Source organism: Nerophis lumbriciformis, linkage group LG10 (assembly GCF_033978685.3).
Source record: "Nerophis lumbriciformis linkage group LG10, RoL_Nlum_v2.1, whole genome shotgun sequence".
Taxonomy (NCBI): domain Eukaryota; kingdom Metazoa; phylum Chordata; class Actinopteri; order Syngnathiformes; family Syngnathidae; genus Nerophis; species Nerophis lumbriciformis.
The window spans coordinates 14,483,820-14,505,691 of record NC_084557.2 but is presented as its reverse complement, the minus strand read 5'-3'; the positions used below and the strand labels follow the sequence as shown (position 1 = coordinate 14,505,691).

The 21,872-nt window shown below is 40.8% G+C and overlaps 1 protein-coding gene across 1 annotated transcript in view; it reads right to left on the bottom strand.

The window, feature by feature from the left end:
- Positions 1 to 21,872, bottom strand: part of cdh13 (cadherin 13, H-cadherin (heart)) — an 892,196-nt gene that overhangs the window by 548,910 nt on the left and 321,414 nt on the right. The window contains exon 3 of the mRNA XM_061970208.1: positions 20,633 to 20,844. Coding sequence (XP_061826192.1) covers positions 20,633 to 20,844 — 212 coding nt within the window. The remainder of the gene's footprint in view (positions 1 to 20,632; positions 20,845 to 21,872) is intronic.

The window sequence follows — 21,872 nt, the reverse complement described above, 5'->3', positions numbered from 1 at the left end:
TGCAGCACAACAAAAATAATGTTTACAGAATAACACAAATATCTCCGGATAGGGTGTTTGTCAAATTGAGATGCATTATGCCGCAATTTTGCATATTGAAGTGTTTCAGTTGCACAACAAGACTCTTTTTTTATAGCCTCCTTCACCCCTATGGCTCATGTTTGAAAGCGCACTAATAGCTAATGGAATTAAAAATATTCTACTCCGTCGTTCAGTTCAATCATCAGTCAACGATGCCTTCCATTGTGTTCATACATTTCCCGCAGGATGTTTGCGGATGAAAAGAAACATGGAGTGGAAGTTTTGGAAGAGTTTGACATTCTATTGTTAAAATGGAATTTGGGTGGGATAACACCCACTTTTCTCAACTTTGACCAACTGAGGAATAGCAACCATCAACTTGGGAACTACAAGGAGGGATTTAATGACAGCCAGGGTTTGTCAGCACATCCTGTCCACAAGACAAAGACCATTTAATTATGTTATCAGATGTTTTATAAGACACATTTTGTATAGTGAGGCCTGGGATGGGGAACAAATGGCAAACACAGGACATATATATATATATATATATATATATATATATATATATATATATATATATATATATATATATATATATATATATATATATATATATATATATATATATATATATATATTTGTATGCATTCGGTACTATACCGCCTCTGAAAAGTACCGGTCCACCAACCCCCCCAGCAAAGGAGCATGTTCGGCAGCGCACAATTAAGGATTACTTACAAGCAGACACAGTGTGCAGACAGAAAAGGGAGAACGGACGCATTTTGGCTTAAAAACTAAAGATAAAGGTGAATTTAAAACACTAAAACGCCCACCGGAAGAGGTGCTTTAAGACGTGGCTAGCTTGCTAGTGGCTAAAGTTCGGCCGCAGTCGGCAGTGTTTTAGCTACTTCTAAATCACTAATCCTCGCCTCCATGGCGACAAATAAAGTACGTTTTTTACAAGTATCATCCATGCAGGATGAGGAATAGCTAAACATGCTTCACTACACACCGTAGCTCACTAGCGTCACAATGTAAACAAACGCCATTGGTGGATCTACACATAAAATCCAATGTAACGATACCAAGTACAGGACCGTATCTACTTGATACTACTATGATGACATTGATTATTGTTGGCAGCACAACATCTTCGTTCGGTTTTTTTAAATGTATATTATGTTTATTAGACTTAGACTTAGACTTCCTTTTCATGGTTATTCAAATTTAAACTTTACAGCACAGATAAGAACGTAATTTTGTTACATAAGCTCATGGTAGTGCAGGATAAAAAAGTAATAAGGTGCATATATTATTATTAGAGACTGAAATTGGCTAAACCTGTTATGAGGACCATTAAGTGTTTCACCGCTGAGGCTGTGGAGGAGATGCGCGCATGTTTGGAGACGACAGACTGGGAGGCAATTGGAGCGGCCACGGACAATCTGGACGAGTATACGAACACTGTGACCTCATACATTCAGTTCAATGAGGCGCACATCATTCCAACGCGCACCAGGGCTTGTTATAACAACGACAAGCCCTGGTTCACACCCAAGCTCCGGTCCCCAAGTACCACTTCAACAGGGAAGTGGAGAAAGCTAAATCTGTGTACTCTAACCGTCTACAGGAACAGTTCAGCTCCAATAACTCTGCAGCCGTGTGAAGAGGATTAAGGGCCCTTACGAACTATAAGCTAAAAGCCCCCAGGCCCTGAATGACTGGACTCTCGCTCAGGACCTCAACACACATTACTGTCGTCACGAACGGCCCTCAGCTCATCAAAGCTCTGCTCCCCCCGCCAATTCCAGCACTACATTAAAGAACTTAAAGGACTCCAAGAACATCACAGGACTTCATCAAAGGCCCTCTCCATCCGAGAGGAAGATGTACGCCGGCAGTTCTTGAAGCTGAACACGCGGAAGGCCCCCGGGCCGGATGGTGTCTCCCCCTTCACCTAGAGACATTGTGCGGATCAGCTGTCTTCACTGACATTTTTAACACCTCTCTGGAGCTATGCCGCGTGCTGTCCTGTTTCAAGACCTCCACCATCGTCCCTGTCCCCAAGAAAGCACGGATCACAGGACTTAATGACTACAGACCGGTGACGCTGACGTCTGTGGTCATGAAGTCCTTTGAGCGCTTGGTCCTGCCCCACCTCAGGGACATTACCGCCCCCCTCCTGGACCCACTGCAGTTTGCCTACATAGCCAACAGGTCTGTGGATGATGCAGTGAACCTGGCACTCTACTTCATCCTGGAGCATCTGGACTCCCCAGGAACCTACGCCAGGATCCTATTTGTGGACTTCAGCTCTGCCTTCAACACCATCCCCATGGACTGCTACGAGACAAGCTCTTCCAGCTCAGCGTGCCCGACTCCCTCTGCATTTGGATCAATGACTTCCTGATGGACAGAAGACAGCACATGTGGCTGGGGAAGATTGTCTCGGACAGTCGAACCACGAACACTGGTACTCCTCAGGGCTGTGTACTCTCCCCCTGGCTCTTCTCCCTGTACACAAACTGCTGCATCTCCAGTCACCAGTCGGTAAAGCTGCTCAAGTTTGCGGACGACACTACTCTCATCAGGCTCATCTTGGATGGCGACGAGTTCGCCTACAGGAGAGAGGTGGACCGGCTGGCGTCCTGGTGCAGCCTCAACAACCTGGAGCTGAACGCCCAGAAAACAGTGGAGATGATCTGGACTTCAGGAAAGTCAAAGCCCCCACCCCTCACCCTGATTGACTCTCCCACCCCCGTCTCCATTGTGGACTCCATCCGTTTCTTGGGCACCACCATCACCCAGGACCTCAAGTGGGAGCCAACCATCAGTTCCCTCATCAAGAAGGCCCAGCAGAGGATGTACTTCCTGCGGCAGCTGAAAAAACTGAAGGAGCCGACCGAAATGCTGGTGCAGTTCTACTCAGCAATCATCCAGTCCATCCTCACCTCCTCCATCACGTGTGGTTCCCCATCGCCACAGTCCGGGACAAGCATCGACTACAGCGCATGGTACGTGCTGCTGAGAAGGTGATTGGCTGCAAACTCCTAACCCTCCAGGACCTGTTCTCCTCCAGAACCAAGAGGCGTGTGGGTCGGATCACATCTGCTTCTTCTCACCCTGGACAAAAACTATTTCCCCCTTTTACCTCAGGCAGGAGATTACGGTCCATCCAGACCCACACCTCCCGCCACCTGAACAGTTTTTTTCCCCTCGGCCATCAGGCACATGAACAATAACAAGATCTGATAGCTCAGTTACAGCTCATGTTATTCCATTCTGTGTTAATATGTGTTTTATGTTGCACGATTGCGGAAAGTAAAATTCCTAGTTTGTGAACCTGTTCTCAAACAATGGCAATAAAAACTCTTCTGATTCTGATTCTTCTGATTCGGTTTATAAACTCAGGAAATATGTCCCTGGACACATGAGGACTTTGAATATGACCAATGATCCTGTAACTATTTAGTATCGGATTGATACCCAAATTTGTGGTATCATCCAAAACTAATGTCAAGCATCCAAACAACAGAAGAATACATGATTATTACATTTTAACAGAAGTGTAGATAGAACATGTTAAAAGAGAAAGTAAGCAGATATTAACTGTAAATGAACAAGTAGATAAATAATTCATTTTCTACCACTTGTTCTTAATAATGTTGACAAAATAATACAATTGAAAATGATAAAACACTGACCAGCAGTGTTTTATGTTACACATGTATGGTATCATTTGGAACCATGTGACCCCAAAACCAGGGAGTAGTACCTTGTTTTACCTGGTAGTACCCATTTTTGCCAATGTAAATGTCCAAGAGTACTAGAACCATGGCAAGCTATTGCTAAACGTCTCCTGTATTTCAGCTTCTTTGTGTATGTGTCCAAATCCAGAATGTGCTTCCAATGCCGTTGCCGAGGTTGTGCATTTCAGAATTTGACACAGTTTTTGTATTTAAAAAACATCTGAAGTTGTAGTAAGAAGTTAGGTAACATACCACCTTTTCACGGATGTTAATTCTGATAATTTTTGTACGGGTTTTATGATCATAGTTTTTCTTGCTTTCAATCTTGATTACTTCAAGACTATATAAAGTAAAGTTGGAAGGAAACAAACACCATATGGTAGGACTTTGATTAACCCCAACTGTAACTACCAAAGATCCCAGTGAGAGGTAAACAAGTGAGGATGCAGGCATTGAAAAAAAGGCAAACCCTGAGAAACGAGGCCAGCGGCGCACTTAGCGCCCCGCCAACAAAAGGGATGATCCTTGAGAGCTGATGGGAACACAAAATGCATCTCCTGTTCCTCAAAACATTTATCATCAGCTTGATTGACCTGAACAAGAATTTGGGCTGTGAAGAATAATAATTACTATTTGTCGGCAACAGAACACATTTTCTCTGCACGAACAGAGATTGCAGAAAAACACTCCTGAGAAGTTGATATTTGGGAACCGTATTTTTCGGATTATAAGACGCATAAAAGGGGTCATATTATGATTTTTTTCTAAATTTAAAACATTTCCTTGTGGTCTACATAACATGTAATGGTGGTTCTTTGGTCAAAATGTTGCATAGATGATGTTTTACAGATCATCTTCAAGCCGCTTTCTGACAGTCATTTCAGGATGCGCCGTTTTGTGGGCGGTCTTATTCACGTGGCTCACCTTCGACAGCGTCTTTTATCCGTCATCTTTGTTGTAGCGGTGTAGCGTGCAAGAACGGGAGTGGAAGAAGTGTCAAAAGATGGAGCTAACTGTTTTGATGACATTCAGACTTTACTTCAATCAATAACGGAGCAGCATCTCCTCATCCGTGGCTCACTAGTGCAACATCAACGCCGGAAATGTGTCCGGTGAAAAACCGTCCGACCGGAACCCTCTAATAACTAAAGTTCCGTGGGTGAATTATGTAAACCCATCAGAGTGTGTAGCCCTTTCATAGCTAGTCTACTGACAGATATAAGTAAGAACTTTACGCTACTTTATATTAGAAATGGCAACAGCGGAAGATGAATGCCACATCAGAAGGTAGAGAAAAAGAAGAAGCTTTTGGACTACAATGGCGGACGCGTGCACATTTTCAGGACTTATGCAGATCCCAAATACACATCAGCAAGAACTACAAGGTAAGAAAAGTTGGTTTTGCATAATATTGCGAATATTTGCATTCCTTATACACACACCATAATGATACTTGTATGTTTATTGCGCCGACAACCGGTGTGGCTTCATAGCTTACCGAAGTCATGCTAAAAACATTTTGACATATTTTTGAGCGTTGTGTGTGTAATGTTCTATATCAGTGGTTCTTAACCTTGTTGGAGGTACCAAACCCCACCAGTTTCATATGCGCATTCACCGAACCCTTCTTTAGTGAAAAATATATATATTTTTTTTTTCAAATTCAAAACAGAGCTATATGTTTTTTTACTGGTGCCAAAAATTAACCATGCATGAACATCACCTTGTTCAAAGAACAAAACCAACACAGTGCATGAACTCACAACAAATGACACACCTGCAAATCAGATGGAAAATTAGAAGGAACATAGTTTGGCGGTATCCATAATACGTCGATAGGGAGAAGTTTTTATTTACACGATGAGTCGGGTGTGTCTTGACCTCTGTGGTGGAGGCTCCGCTGAACCCCTGAGGCCGACACACCGAACCCTTAACCTCTTAACCCAGGTTAAGAACCACTGTTCTATATTCTCAATGCATACTTGCCAACCCTCCCGGATTTTCCGGGAGACTCCTGAAATTCAGCGCCTCTCCCGAAAACCTCCCGGGACAAATTTTCTCCCGAAAATCTCCCGAAATTCAGGCGGAGCTGGAGGGCACGCCCCCTCCATCTCCATGCGGACCTGAGTGACGTGTCGACAGCCTGTTTTCATGTCCGCTTTCCCACAATATAAACAGCGTGCCTGCCCAATCACGTTATAACTGTAGAATGATCGAGGGCGAGTTCTTTGGTTCTTATGTGGGTTTATTGTTAGGCAGTTTCATTAACGTCCTCCCAGCGCGGCAACAACACACAACAAAAGCAGTCACGTTTCCGTCTACCGTAAAGCAGTTTGTCTGCCGTAAACAGCAATGTTGTGACACTCTTAAACAGGACAATACTGTCATCTACTGTACATGCATATGTGACAATAACATCTAGGGCTTTTAGAGAGTGCAGTGCACAACTGCGCACACAACAAAGAGACGAAGCAGAATGCATCATCAGAGAGGGTGTTCAGCATGGTTAGAAAAATAGTGACAGAGAATTGAACAAGGATGGACAATTCAACCCTTAACTCAACAATGAGTAGATGAGTGTTATGTGTGTGTATATGTGTAAATAAATGAACACTGAAATTCAAGTATTTCTCTTATTTATATATATATATATATATATATATATATATATATATATATATATATATATATATATATATATATATATATATATATATATATATATATATAGCTAGAATTCACTGAAAGTCAAGTATTTCTTATATATATATATATATATATATATATATATATATATATATATATATATATATATATGAAATACTTGACTTGGTGAATTCTAGCTGTAAATATACTCCTCCCCTCTTAACCACGCCCCCGACCACGCCCCCGACCACGCCCCCCCCGCCCCCCCCCCCCAACCTCCCGAAATCGGAGGTCTCAAGGTTGGCAAGTATGTCTCAATGGAACATTGTTAAAGTGTTGGTGTTGTTTACTGGCGTCATCTTGCAGTCTACACGTATACATTATGTATGACTGCCATCCACTGGTCACACTCATCATTACACCATGTACTAAATAAAATTGTTTCGGGGTCGGTAAGCACAACCAGAGTTATGCTGTACATTAGGTGCACCGGGTTATAAGGCACACTGTCGATTTTTGAGAATATGAAAGGATTTGAAGTGCGCCTTGAAGTCCGAAAAATACGGTAAATAATAATTAGATAAATATTAGAAAAATCTGCAGTCACCAAATAGCTTTTGGTTAATGTTGGAACTATCCACTTCCTCTTCATCACTATTACTAGGTTACAGAGGTAAGACACATATGTTTTCTCTGACATTGATTGATTGATTGATTGATTGAGAAGTTTATTGACATATTAAAGAATTGAATCCATGTAATGCTTTAAAAAGGCAAATGAATGGCACAAAAAGCCAAAAGGCTTGTTTCCATTGTGGTCCATTAAATAGTCATCACATTTGATACATCCAATAATAAAAGATATACAACCTGTAATGTGTATATAAAAAAATATGTTTAAAAATGGATAAATTATGTACATATACACAGTATACATGTCAGGTGATTTTAAAAACAATATATACAGGGGGGGGTACACTATGTACATATGTATATGTTGACTCCAAGAGTGTGCAAAACAGAATGAGAAAATATATATATATATACACTATAACCATATATAAATATATATACACTATAACCACATATAAACCTGCTTGATGCTTCGATGAGTTGCTGGGGATCAATTTTGATTCAGATCAGGTCGAGGTTGAGCTGAGCCATGATTGTATGGTAGTTTTAAAATTTAGTAGGGAAGTTCGAATTTTTAGGTCTGTTGTTAGTGCATTCCACATCTACCGTATTTTTCAGAGTATAAATCGCACCGGAGTATAAGTCGCACCTGCCGAAAATGCATAATAAAGAAGGGAAAAAAACATATAAAAGTCGAACTATGAAAAAAAACTGCGACTTACAGTATAGTCCGAAAAATATGCTATTATAAAAAAACCTAAAAGTGTCAAAAAGCAAGGTTGAAATGCACTAAATGGAAACAACCATGTGGCTCGCAAGAAGATGTAATGGAAGGAAATCAGGCGGCGGTCTTACAGGAAGACATTCTACACGATCTTACTTTGTTAATCTTGTGCAGGTGACGACATGCTCAAAGGTTAAGCTGACAACATTGGTCGCTTTCAGAGGTTTTTACACTTTCCAACTTCATTAGAAGTCAGTCTTGCATCTTTCAAATTGCTTGGCCTTTAAGACAGACACCCTCTAATACCAACGTCCTTTGAAACATTTACTGTGTTGTTGCTGTCATAATACAGTAGTACCCCAATTCGTGAGTGTTTTGAGATATGACTTGTAGTTTTTTGTGGTAAAAATGGGGTCCCACGGTCAATTTTTGGGGTCCCACTTTTTGTAAGCGTTTTGAAAACAAATGATACATGTATGCATTATCCTGTTGTATCCCACATTGTGTTTTGGAAAAAGATTGTCATAAATGTTACTTAATTCATAAAAAAAAAATAACACAAAAGAAAACAGTTTTTGTGCATATGTAAATGTATTCAGTTATAAATATTCATTTACTTTCTTCTTTCCTTCATGGATCTAAACTTTACCGCTGCTGGTATTTTTTTCTGTATTTTTATTTAATAAGTAGTAGGTGTATTTATTTCAGTATAAAAGAGTAAAACGTTTTTTGGCTTTGGTCATGAAATTATGATAATGTTGTGCCAGGGCATACATGCATTATTTATTTAACGCTTAAATCTCGAGAGTCGACATCAAATTCAGAAATATCCGTCAATTCTAAGTTGTTGTTTTTTTTTGGTTTGTCGTCTGCCCTTTTTGTCAAAGAAAACTATGTTTAATATATGCAAAATCTTCCACAAAAAATATGTTTCAAAGTGGAATATTTGATGTGAAGTAATCGGAACCTTGGATAGGTTTACGTGGTCTTGCCCCACCGTACCTCTCTGAGCTGCTCCATCTCTATACCCCCACCCGGTCCCTCAGGTGAGCTAATCAGCTGATCCTGGAGGTACCCAAAACAAAGCGCAAGCTCAGAGGGGACAGAGCCTTCTCCGTTGCGGGTCCCAAACTCTGGAACGATCTCCCTCTCCATGTGAGTCAGGCCCCTTATTTGACTATTTTTAAGACCCTTCTTAAAACCCATTTTTATTCACTGGCTTTTAACCCAGCATGAGATTTTAAACTGTTTTTAGCTTTTAACTTTTTTTTTTTTTTTTTTTTTTTTTTAAACAGTTTTTAACTTTTAAACTGTTTTTTTTATCTAAAACTGTTGTTAGGGTAATTTATATTTGCTTTTTGAATGTGTATTTTTATTTCTGTTTTAAATGTTATTTTTTAAGCTATTTCTTTGTGGTGTACAGCCCTTTGTTTTTCAACTGTGCTTGTTTTTAAAGGGCTTTATAAATAAAGTTGGTATGGTATGGTATGGTAGGTCAATAATTGATTAAAAAAAACATTGATTTTGATTGAATATTATGTTTTGAGCAATGACCGTTTAAAAAAAAAAAAACAGCTTTGATTTACTCGTCAACATTGCAACTTTTTCTTAATTACATTTCACAGGTAAGCTTCTTTATTCCACTTGTGTTATGTTTTTGTTTATTTTAATAGTACTTGATCAGGGGATTTATGCCGATACCAAACATTCAAGAGAGAGATTGGCCAATCAATCACATGTATTAAGTGAACCGTACATTTTTTTTTTTTTTTTTAAAGGGGAACATTATCACAATTTCAGAATTGTTAAAACCATTAAAAATCAGTTCCCAGTGGTTTATTATATTTTTCGAAGTTTTTTTCAAAATGTTATCCATCACGCAATATCCCTAAAAAAAGCTTCAAAGTGCCTGATTTTAACCATCGTTATAAACACCCGTCCATTTTCCTGTGACGTCACATAGTGAAGCCAACACAAACAAACATGGCGGAAATAACAGCAAGCTATAGCGACATTAGCTCGGATTCAGACTCGGATTTCAGCGGCTTAAGCGATTCAACAGATTACGCATGTATTGAAACGGATGGTTGTAGTGTGGAGGCAGGTAGCGAAAACGAAATTGAAGAAGAAACTGAAGCTATTGAGCCATATCAGTTTGAACCGTATGCAAGCGAAACAGACGAAAACGACACGACAGCCAGCGACACGGGAGAAAGTGAGGACGAATTTGGCGATCGCCTTCTAACCAACGATTGGTATGTGTTTGTTTGGCATTAAAGGAAACTAACAACTATGAACTAGGTTTACAGCATATGAAATACATTTGGCAACAACATGCACTTTGAGAGTGCAGACAGCCCAATTTTCATCAATTAATATATTCTGTAGACATACCCTCATGTCAGCAGGCCAGGGAAGCTAGGGTCGATATTCTTCTCTTGACGGTGTGAGCCAAGACATCCAGGGGGTTTAGCTCGCTCGTCTGCGGGAACAAACTGCCGCCATTGCTTGCCGTGCTACCGAGGTCCTTTGTCCCTGAATTGCCCACACACTCCGGCAGATTCAATGGGGGTCTGGCGGCAGATTTCTTTGGCTTTATCGTTGGAAATGCATCTGCTTTGAGTGTCGCAGGATATCCACACATTCTTGCCATCTCTGTCGTGGCATAGCTTTCGTCGGTAAAGTGTGCGGAACAAACGTCCAATTTCTTGCCACTTTCGCATCTTTGGGCCACTGGTGCAACTTGAATCCATCCCTGTTCGTGTTGTTACACCCTCCGACAACACACCGACGAGGCATGATGTCTCCAAGGTACGGAAAACAGTCGAAAAAACGGAAAATAACAGAGCTGATTTGACTCGGTGTTTGAGAAAATGGCGGATTGCTTCCCGTTGTGACGTCACGTTGTGACGTCATCGCTCCGACGTCATCGCTCCGAGACCGAATAATAGAAAGGCGTTTAATTCGCCAAAATTCACCCATTTAGAATTCGGAAATCGGTTAAAAAAATATATGGTCTTTTTTCTGCAACATCAAGGTATATATTGACGCTTACATAGGTCTGGTGATAATGTTCCCCTTTAACATTATGATCAGTGCTATTGATCGTTTCTGTCTTGTCCCTACCCAGGTGTTCCTTATCAAAAACTCACCTGCTGTAAATCCTTCATCCTTGTGTGAGTCTGTTGCTATTCATGCCAAGTCCCAGCGTTCTGCCTTAACGGTTGATTGGTAGAGCATGAGGAAGTGCAGTTGTGTCCGTGCAGTAAAGACGGAGAAAGATACGTGTGACATACCAAAATACTTCCATACTGCACTTCATCAATGAGTAAAGTTCCCGCTTCTGCCAGCCGACTTCTGTCTTTTTTCTCTCTTCTATTCTCCTCTGTGTTTCCGCTCTTTGTAAATGGTAAATGGATTGTACAAACCCCGTTTCCATATGAGTTGGGAAATTGTGTTAGATGTAAATATAAATGGATTACAATGATTTGCAAATCATTTTCAACCCATATTCAGTTGAATATGCTACAAAGACAACACATTTGATGTTCAAACTGATAAACATTTTTTCTTTTTGCAAATAATCATTAACTTTAGAATTTGATGCCAGCAACACGTGACAACGAAGTTGGGAAAGGTGGCAATAAATACTGATAAAGTTGAGGAATGCTCATCAAACACTTATTTGGAACATCCCACAGGTGAACAGGCAAATTGGGAACAGGTGGGTGCCATGATTGGGTATAAAAGTAGATTCCATGAAATGCTCAGGCATTCACAAACAAGGATGAGGCGAGGGTCACCACTTTGTCAACAAATGCGTGAGCAAATTGTTGAACAGTTTAAAAGAAAAACTTTCTCAACCAGCTTTTGCAAGGAATTTAGGGATTTCACCATCTACGGTCCGTAATATCATCAAAGGGTTCTGAGAATCTGGAGAAATCACTGCACGTAAGCAGCTAAGCCCGTGACCTTCGATCCCTCACGCTGTACTGCATCAACAAGCGACATTAGTGTGTAAAGGATATCACCACATGGGCTCAGGAACACTTCAGTTAGTCTGTCAGTAACTACAGTTGGTCGCTACATATGTAAGTGCAAGTTAAAACGCTCCTATGCAAGGCGAAAACCATTTATCAACAACACCCAGAAACGCCGTCGGCTTCGCTGGGCCCGAGCTCATCTAAGATGGACTGATACAAAGTGGAAAAGTGTTCTGTGGTCTGACGAGTCCACATTTCAAATTGTTTTTGGAAACTGTGGACGTCGTGTCCTCCGGACCAAAGAGGAACAGAACCATCCGGATTGTTATAGGCGCAAAGTTGAAAAGCCAGCATCTGTGATGGTATGGGGGTGTATTAGTGCCCAAGACATGGGTAACTTACACATCTGTGAAGGCGGCATTAATGCTGAAAGGTACATACAGGTTTTGGAGCAACATATGTTGCAATCCAAGCAACGTTACCATGGACGCCCCTGCTTATTTCAGCAAGACAATGCCAAGCCACGTGTTACATCAACGTGGCTTCATAGTAAAAGAGTGTGGGTACTAGACTGGCCTGCCTGTAGTCCAGACCTGTCTTCCATTGAAAATGTGTGGCGCATTATGAAGCCTAAAATACCACAATGGAGACCCCCGGACTGTTGAACAACTTAAGCTGTACATCAAGCAAGAATGGGAAAAAATTCCACCTGAGAATCTTAAAAAATGTGTCTCCTCAGTTCCCAAACATTTACTGAGTGTTGTTAAAAGGAAAGGCCATGTAACACAGTGGTGAACATGCCCTTTCCCAACTACTTTGGCACGTGTTGCAGCCATGAAATTCTAAGTTAATTAGTATTTGCCAAAAAAAAAAAAAAAGTTTATGAGTTTGAACATCAAATATCTTGTCTTTGTAGTGCATTCAATTGAATATGGGTTGAAAAGGATTTGCAAATCATTGTATTCCGTTTATATTTACATCTAACACAATTTCCCAACTCATATGGAAACGGGGTTTTTACTTGTATAGCTCTTTTCTACCTTAAAGGTAGTGGAGTGAAGTGAATTACATTTAAATAGCGCTATTTCTCCAGAGACTCAAAGCTCTTTACGTAGTGGAACCGTTTATATACATCTTTAAGCTACATTTAAACCAAGGTCTTGCCCAAGGACACGATGGCAGCGACTAGGACGGTGGGAAGCAGGAAATCGAACCTGGAACCTTCAAGTTGCTGGCACAGCCACTCTACCAACCAAGTTAAAGTACCAATGATTGTCACACACACACTAGGTGCGGCGAAATTATTCTCTGCATTTGACCCATCACCCTTGATCACCCCCTGAGAGGTGAGGGGAGCAGCACCGTTGGCCGTACCCAGGAATCATTTTTGGTGATTTAACCCCCAATTCCAACCCTTGATGCTGACTGTCAAGCAGGGAGGTAATAGGTCCCATTTTTATAGTCTTTGGTGTGACTCGGCCGGGGTTTGAACTCACGACCTACAGATCTCAGGGCGGACACTCTAACCACTAGGCCACTGGTTAGGTGTACCAAGTCACGTTATTTTAAATTACTATTTAAGTTAAAGTAAAGTACCAATGATTGTCACACACACACTAGATGCGGCAAAATTATTCTCTGCATTTGACCCATCACCCTTGATCACCCCCTGGGAGGTGAGGGGAGCATTGAGCAGCAGAGATGGCCGCGCCCGGGAACCATTTTTGGTGATTTAACCCCCAATTCCAACCCTTAATGCTGAGTGTCAAGCAGGGAGGTAATGGATCCCATTTTTATAGTCTTTGGTATGACTCGGCCGGGGTTTGAACTCACGACCTACGGATCTCAGGGCGGACACTCTACCTATGATGACGCACATTAGGAGCTACTGGGAGTTCTGTAACTTGCTCAAGGATACTTCGACATGCTCATAGGGCAGGCCTGGGCAATTATTTTGACTCGGGGGGGCCAAATTTAGATTACAAAATTGTGTCTGGGGGCTGGTATAGCTGATTTTTTAGGAACACTAATAAAAACCTCACAATAATGTCTGATTAAATACTAAAAACGTTATGACAGACCGCCTTAAAAAACGGAATGTATTTTTTTTTTTTTTTTTTACTGAATAAGACACCCAGAATGTACATGAAAAAAAAGAATGTGGGATTTACAATATTAACTATGAACGATAAAACACTGAATATTGACAACATATGAACGTCACGCCCCCTCTCGATCGACATATTTTACAATCAAGCGAAATGCAACAAAAATGTAAAAAACACAGCGAAATATGAACATGAAGGTTACAAAAATAAATCGGATCTATCTGATACATCACCAAGTTTTAGAACTTTGTTGTAAAAATCTCCTTCCACGTCTGTCCCTGACACCCACATTTCAGACTGACCCTCTGGAAACACTGTGTGGAAACGCTCCCCACCCACATTGCTTGGTGCCTCGTCTGAGCTGCCGTGACTTAGATTACCATAGTAACTAATGAAATTACCATAGTAACTAATTAAGATTACCATAGTAACTAGTATATCATGCAAAAACGCAGATTCCAACCATTGAAATACTTTGTATAGTTCAAGACTTACGGTCATTTGAAAACATCACTGCACATCATAATGGCAGCTACAGTTTCCATCTTAAAGATCTAAAAAAAAAATATTTGGGAACGTCCGGCAGGCCAGATTGAAAAGTTTAACGGGTCGCATGTGGCCCCCAGACCTTAATTTGCCCAGGTCTGTCATGGGGGACTGAGGATAGCAACCTCCAGGTTGAGAGACAATCGCAGTAGGCAGTAAAGTACCTCTTTCAATTTGTTAGTACTTTGGTACTTTGTTAGTCCCAGTGTAACCAACAAGCCTAATCTCATTAAGAATTGCACTTTTAGACTAGGCTGAGGGCCAATAAAAACAAGCTTAAAATGACCCACGGGACACACCCGTTATTTACCGCATTAATTTTTAGGAGAGTGCAACTATGCAGAAAAAAGAGCAACAGTAAGAGTATGAACAGTCTTAATATTTACAACATTTTCCAGAGATAAAAGTTTGTCACTGACTTTAGTGCAGCGTTGATTGTCCAGTTTGTGACGCTGTTCCTGTTGGCGACCTAACAATGGCGACACGCTCCTTTAGTCTTATCCACATGTCTTTGTCCATTTACGTATTTCACCAGAAGGTGAAGTGTTCCCAAACAGAAGACTTTAACGTAGGGCCTATGTGTCAAAGTCAAGGCCCGCGTGCCAGATCCGGCCCACAAATGAAATATATATCCCCGGGATGATATTTGATTAGTATTACAAACCCCGTTTCCATATGAGTTGGGAAATTGTTGGGAAATTGTGTTAGATGTAAATATAAACGGAATACAATGATTTGCAAATCATTTTCAACCCATATTCAGTTGAATATGCTACAAAGACAACATATTTGATGATCAAACTGATAAACATTTTTATTTTTTTTTGCAAATAATCATTAACTTTAGAATTTGATGCTAGCAACACGTGACAAAGAAGTTACGAAAGGTGGCAATAAATACTGATAAAGTTGAGGAATGCTCATCAAACACTTATTTGGAACATCCCACAGGTGAACAGGCAAATTGGGAACATGTGGGTGCCATGATTGGGTATAAAAGTAGATTCCATGTAATGCTCAGTCATTCACAAACAAGGATGGGGCGAGGGTCACCACTTTGTCAACAAATGCATGAGCAAATTGTTGAACAGTTTAAAAAAAAACTTTCTCAACCAGCTATTGCAAGGAATTTAGGGATTTCACCATCTACGGTTCGTAATATCATCAAAGGGTTCAGAGAATCTGGAGAAATCACTGCACGTAAGCAGCTAAGCCCGGGACCTTCGATCCCTCAGGCTGTACTGCATCAACAAGCGACATTAGTGTGTAAAGGATATCACCACATGGGCTCAGGAACACTTCAGTCAGTCTGTCAGTAACAACAGTTGGTCGCTACATATGTAAGTGCAAGATAAAACGCTCCTATGCAAGGCGAAAACATTTTATCAACAACACCCAGAAACGCCGTCGGCTTCGCTGGGCCTGAGCTCATCTAAGATGGACTGATACAAAGTGGAAAAGTGTTCTGTGGTCTGACGAGTCCACATTTCAAATTGTTTTTGGAAACTGTGGACGTCGTGTCCTCCGGACCAAAGAGGAAAAGAACCATCCGGATTGTTATAGGAGCAAAGTTGAAAAGCCAGCATCTGTGATGGTATGGGGGTGTATTAGTGCCCAAGACATGGGTAACTTACACATCTGTGAAGGCGCCATTAATGCTGAAAGGTACATACAGGTTTTGGAGCAACATATGTTGCCATCCAAGCCACGTTATCATGGACGCCCCTGCTTATTTCAGCAAGACAATGCCAAGCCACGTGTTACAACAGTGTGGCTTCAGAGTAAAAGAGTGCGGGTACTGGACTGGCCTGCCTGTAGTCCAGACCTGTCTCCCATTGAAAATGTGTGTCGCATTATGAAGCCTAAAATACCACAACGGAGACCCCCGGACTGTTGAACAACTTAAGCTGTACATCAAGCAAGAATGGGAAATAATTCCACCTGACAAGCTTCAAAAATGTGTTTCCTCAGTTCCCAAACGTTTACTGAGTGTTGTTAAAAGGAAAGGCCATGTAACACAGTGGTGAACATGCCCTTTCCCAACTACTTTGGCACGTGTTGCAGCCATGAAATTCTAAGTTTATTATTATTTGCAAAAAAAAAATAAAGTTTATGAGTTTGAACATCAAATATCTCGTCTTTGTAGTGCATTCAATTGAATATGGGTTGAAAAGGATTTGCAAATCATTGTATTCCGTTTATATTTACATCTAACACAATTTCCCAACTCATATGGAAACAGGGTTTATAGAACCGGCCCGCAGACCACAGCCGCCCGCTGCTGTTTTGCACACACCAATAGTTCATCAGTGTTGGCGCAAGGAATTTTCCAAAATGCAAGTCATAAAAATGGGGTCCCACAGTACATTTTTGGGGTCCCACTTTTGTGTAACCCTTTTGAAAACAAATGATAAATGTATGCATTATCCTGTTATATCTCACATTCTATATTGTGTTTTGGAAAAAAGGTTGTCATAAACCTTACTTAATTCATAAAAAACAAAATTATACTAAATAAAACTAACTGTTATGCATATGTGAATGTATTCAGTTATAAACATTCATGCACTTTCTTCTTTCTTTCATGGATCTAAAGTTTACGGCTGACGGTATTTTTTTCTTAATTTTTATTGTAAAATTTTCAGAATGTGTTTGTTTTATTTTTGGCCAAAGTAAGACAAAGAAAAATATCTGAAGTTGTCTTTATTTTTTTAGTTTTAATGCCATGATTTTAATAGTCCGCCCCGCGTGTGCACAGATTTTCCTCCATGCGGCCCCTGAGCTAAAATGACTTTTACACCCCTGACGTAGGGCTATTGTCAACTAAGGATGTTCATACTCAAATCGGATTTGTTAAATTTTGCCCATAGTCGATAATCCTTTGAATCAATGCCGGTTTTATTTTGGGTTTTTTAGGAAGATAAACAGACGATACGTAGTACTGTGTACTGAATGGTCACTCTGTGTAGTAACTCCACATGGATGTGTTCTAACACCCTAAAGCTAATGTATAAAATATATTTATAAAATAAATAAAATTGTCCATTAAATTTAACCAAAAGGCGTCTCATTTTCAACTTTTGACACCAATAAAAAGGTAAACCACAGTCTGTGAGGACACTGGTCCTGGCACATAGCAAAACAATTTGAAGACCGTTCTAGTTTAACGACATAACTGAGTCTCAACGTTCTGGATATGTGTAACTAAAGAAACAAAAAGACTTACATAGACTAAAAACAAACGTCCACTGCAAAGGACACTGGTTTTCAGGAGGATATAAAGCTTACTTTACTCTTAAGTGGTTCTTTACAGAATGTAACCACATTCAGTTCAATGTCCGCAAATTTCACTGCACAACAATTTAGATACATAGATCGATAGATTGATAGCTAGAGAGATACAGTCGTGGTCAAAAGTATACATACACTTGTAAAGAACATAATGTCATGGCTGTCTTGAGTTTCCAATCATTTCTACAACTCTTATTTTTTTTGTGATTTTTTGGTCACAAAAAACATTCATAAAGTTTGGTTCTTTTATGAATTTATTATGGGTCTACTGAAAATGTGACCAAATCTGCTGGGTCAAAAGTATACATACAGCAATGTTAATATTTGGTTACATGTCCCTTGGCAAGTTTCACTGCAATAAGGCACTTTTGGTAGCCATCCACAAGCTTCTGGCAAGCTTCCGGTTGAATTGTTGACCACTCCTCGTGACACAATTGGTGCAGACTTTCCTCCAGAAGGTCTTATCTTTGTCCATGTGATGTCAGATGAAACAAAAATTGAGCTGCCACAATACCCAGCAATATGTTTGAAGGAGAAAAGGTGAGGCCTTTAATCCCAGGAACACCACACCTACCGTCAAGCATGGTGGTGGTAGTATTATGCGCTGGGCCTGTTTTGCTGCCAATGGAACTGGTGCTTTACAGAGAGTAAATGGGACAATGAAAAAGGAGGATTACCTCCAAATTCTTCAGGACAACCTAAAATCATCAGCCCGGAGGTTGGGTCTTGGGCGCAGTTGGGTGTTCCACACAGGACAATGACCCCAAACACACGTCAAAAGTGGTAAAGGAATGGCTAAATCAGGCTAGAATTAAGGTTTTATAATGGCCTTCCCAAAGTCCTGACTTAAACGTGTGGACAATGCTGAAGAAACAAGTCCATGTCAGAAAACCAACAAATTTAGCTGAACTGCACCAATTTTGTCAAGAAGAGTGGTCAAAAATTCAAGCAGAAGCTTGTGGATGGCTACCAAAAGCGCCTTATTGCAGTGAAACTTGCCAAGGGACATGTAACCAAATATTAACATTGCTGTATGTATACTTTTGACCCAGCAGATTTGCTCACATTTTCAGTAGACCCATAATAAATGCATAAAACAACCAAACTTCATGAATGTTTTTTGTGACAAACAAGTATGTGCTCCAATCACTCTATCACAAAAAAATAAGAGTTGTAGAAATTATTGGAAACTCAAGACAGCCATGATATTATGTTCTTTACAAGTGTATGTCAACTTTTGACCACGACTGTCGGTAGACAGATGGACAAATAGACAACCCACAATGGGGAAATTATATGGTTGTAGTGCAGGTTTTTACATACAGTGACAGTAGTAAAACGTAATGAAAAACTAACAATGAGTAACAAATAATACATATTGCTCACAAACAATTTCATTATGTATGAATACAAATAAAACAGTAACTTAACACTGGTATTGCACACCAAGAAAAAAACAATCATAAAGTGTGTTTTTAAGTCTTATGGCCGAGGGTAGAAAGGACATGGGGCAGCGCTAATACTTAAGGAGCTACTTCCGCACGACCTTCTCAGTGCCGTGCATGGGCTGAGAGGGATTGGACATTATGGATGTCAACTTGGTCAGCATCCTTCTGTTGGTCACCTTATCAATGTTGTCTAGTGGGTAGCCTAGGACGGAGTCAGCTCACTTAATCAGTTTATTATTAATCACTTAATTCATAATTTATTATGTCATCGTTATTAGGTATGTACTTAGAGACAAGCACAGACCTAATAACGATGGCATAGAACAGTGTTTTTCAACCACTGTGCTGTGGCACACTAGTGTGCCGTGATATACAGTCTAGTGTGCCGTAGGAGATTATCTAATTTCACCTATTTGGGTTAAAAATATGTTTTGCAAACCAGTATAGTCTGCAAAATCACCAAAAATAATTCCCGGGTGCGGGAGTGATCACCCTTGATCACTCCCAGGGAGTGATCAAGGGTGATGGGTCAAATTCAGAGAATAATTTCGCCATACCTATTGTGTGTGTGACAATCATTGGTACTTTAACTTTAATGTGTTGTTGTTGAGTGTCGGTGCTGTCTAGAGCTTGGCAGAGTAACCGTGTAATACTATTCCTTATCAGTAGGTGGCAGCCGGTAGCTAATTGCTTTGTAGACGTCGGGAACAGCGGGGGGCAGCGTGCAGGTAAAAACGTGTCTAATGCTTAAAGAAAAAATACACAAAAAGGTGAGTGCCCCAAAGAAAAGGCATTGAAGCTTAGGGAAGGCTATGCAGAACAAAACTAAAACTGAACTGGCTACAAAGTAAACCAAAACAGAATGCTGGACGACAGCAAAGACTTACTGTGAAACAAAGACGGCGTCCACAATGTATGACATGACAATCAACAATGTCCCCACAAAGAAGGATAAAAGCAACTGACATATTCTTGATTGCTAAAACAAAGTAAATGCAGGAAACATTGCTCAAAGGAAGACATGAAACTGCTACAGGAAAATACCAAAAAAAGAGAAAAAGCCACCAAAATAGGAACGCATGACAAGAACTAAAACACTACACACAGGAAAACAGCAAAAAACTCCAAATAAGTCACGGCGTGATGTGACAGGTGGTGACAGTACACCTACTTTGAGACAAGAGCTATATTGATGCATGCTTGGTTATGGTTTAAAGTCATATCCAACAATTGCGACAACGACTTTTTACTGTCAACTGAGTTTCATTTTTTAATGATTTCTGCTGGTGGTGTGCCTCCGGATTTTTTCAACACAAAAAATGTGCCTTGGCTCAAAAAAGGTTGAAAAACACTGGCATAGAACACTGCAGAAGCCCACACAGTGTTGTAAAAAGAGTGCAGTAGTGACCCGGCACACCCTGCAGGGACGCAGTCCCCCAGGTGACTTTGACCCTCACTGAGTGTGTGTTGTAACACTCACCTTGAGAACATGCGCTGACTCAAGCGGTAGTCCAGTGATGTGCACCTGTGCCATGTCGTCTGCACGTGCACCCAGCCCGTGGATGAACATAACACGCCTGCTGGAGGTGACATCTTTCGAGGGAACCAAATTCAAATCCTCATCGACCCGGAAGCCGGGAACGGACACTTCGAAGGCCACGTCTTCATTCCCCGCACAGTCGTCAAATTCAACTGCAAATAAAACGGCAAAGCGGAGAGAACGTCAGAACATCGTGAAACAATCTTTTCGTTACAATACTGCACAGGTGAAAAAAAAAAAAATTCTTGAATATCAAAAATAAACACCTTGCTCCGAGGGGCATTTTCAAACATTCACTATAAAAAAAAAAACTTTATTAAAGGCCAACTGAAACCCACTACTACCGACCACGCAGTCTGATAGTTTATATATCAGTAATGAAATCTAAACATTGCAACACATGCCAATACGGCCGGGTTAGCTTACTAAAGTGCAATTTTAAATTCCGCGCGAAATATCCTGCTGAAAACGTCTCGGTATGATGACATCAGCGCGTGACGTCACGGATTGTGGAGGACATTTTGGGACAGCATGGTGGTCAGTCGTCTGTTTTCATCGCAAAATTCCACAGTAATCTGGACATCTGTGTTGGTGAATCTTTTGCAATTTGTTCAAAGAACAATGGAGACAGCAAAGAAGAAAGCTGTAGGTGGGAAGCGGTGTATTGCGGCTGACTTCAGCAGCACAAACACAGCCGGTGTTTCATTGTTTACATTCCCGGAAGATGACAGTCAAGCTTTACCATTGGCCTGTGGAGAACTGGGAACACACAGACTCTTACCAGGAGGACTTTGAGTTGGATGCGCAGACGCGGTACCGTGAGTACGCATGCAGCTGCGGCTTCCAAACATTTGATCGCTTGCCCGTACGTGCGTGCCGCTATGTGCATGTCACGTACGTAACTTTGGGGACTTTGGGGAAATATATGTGCTGTATGAACTTTGGGGAGGTCACCGGTACTTTGGGCTGTGGGATTGAGTGTGTTGTGCAGGTGTTTGAGTTGTATTGGCGGGCTATATGGACGGGAGGGGGGAGGTGTTTGTTATGCGGGATTAATTTGTGGCATATTAAATATAAGCCTGGTTGTGTTGTGGCTAATAGAGTATATATATGTCTCGTGTTTATTTACTGTTTTAGTCATTCCCAGCTGAATATCAGGTCCCACCCGCCTCTCACAGCA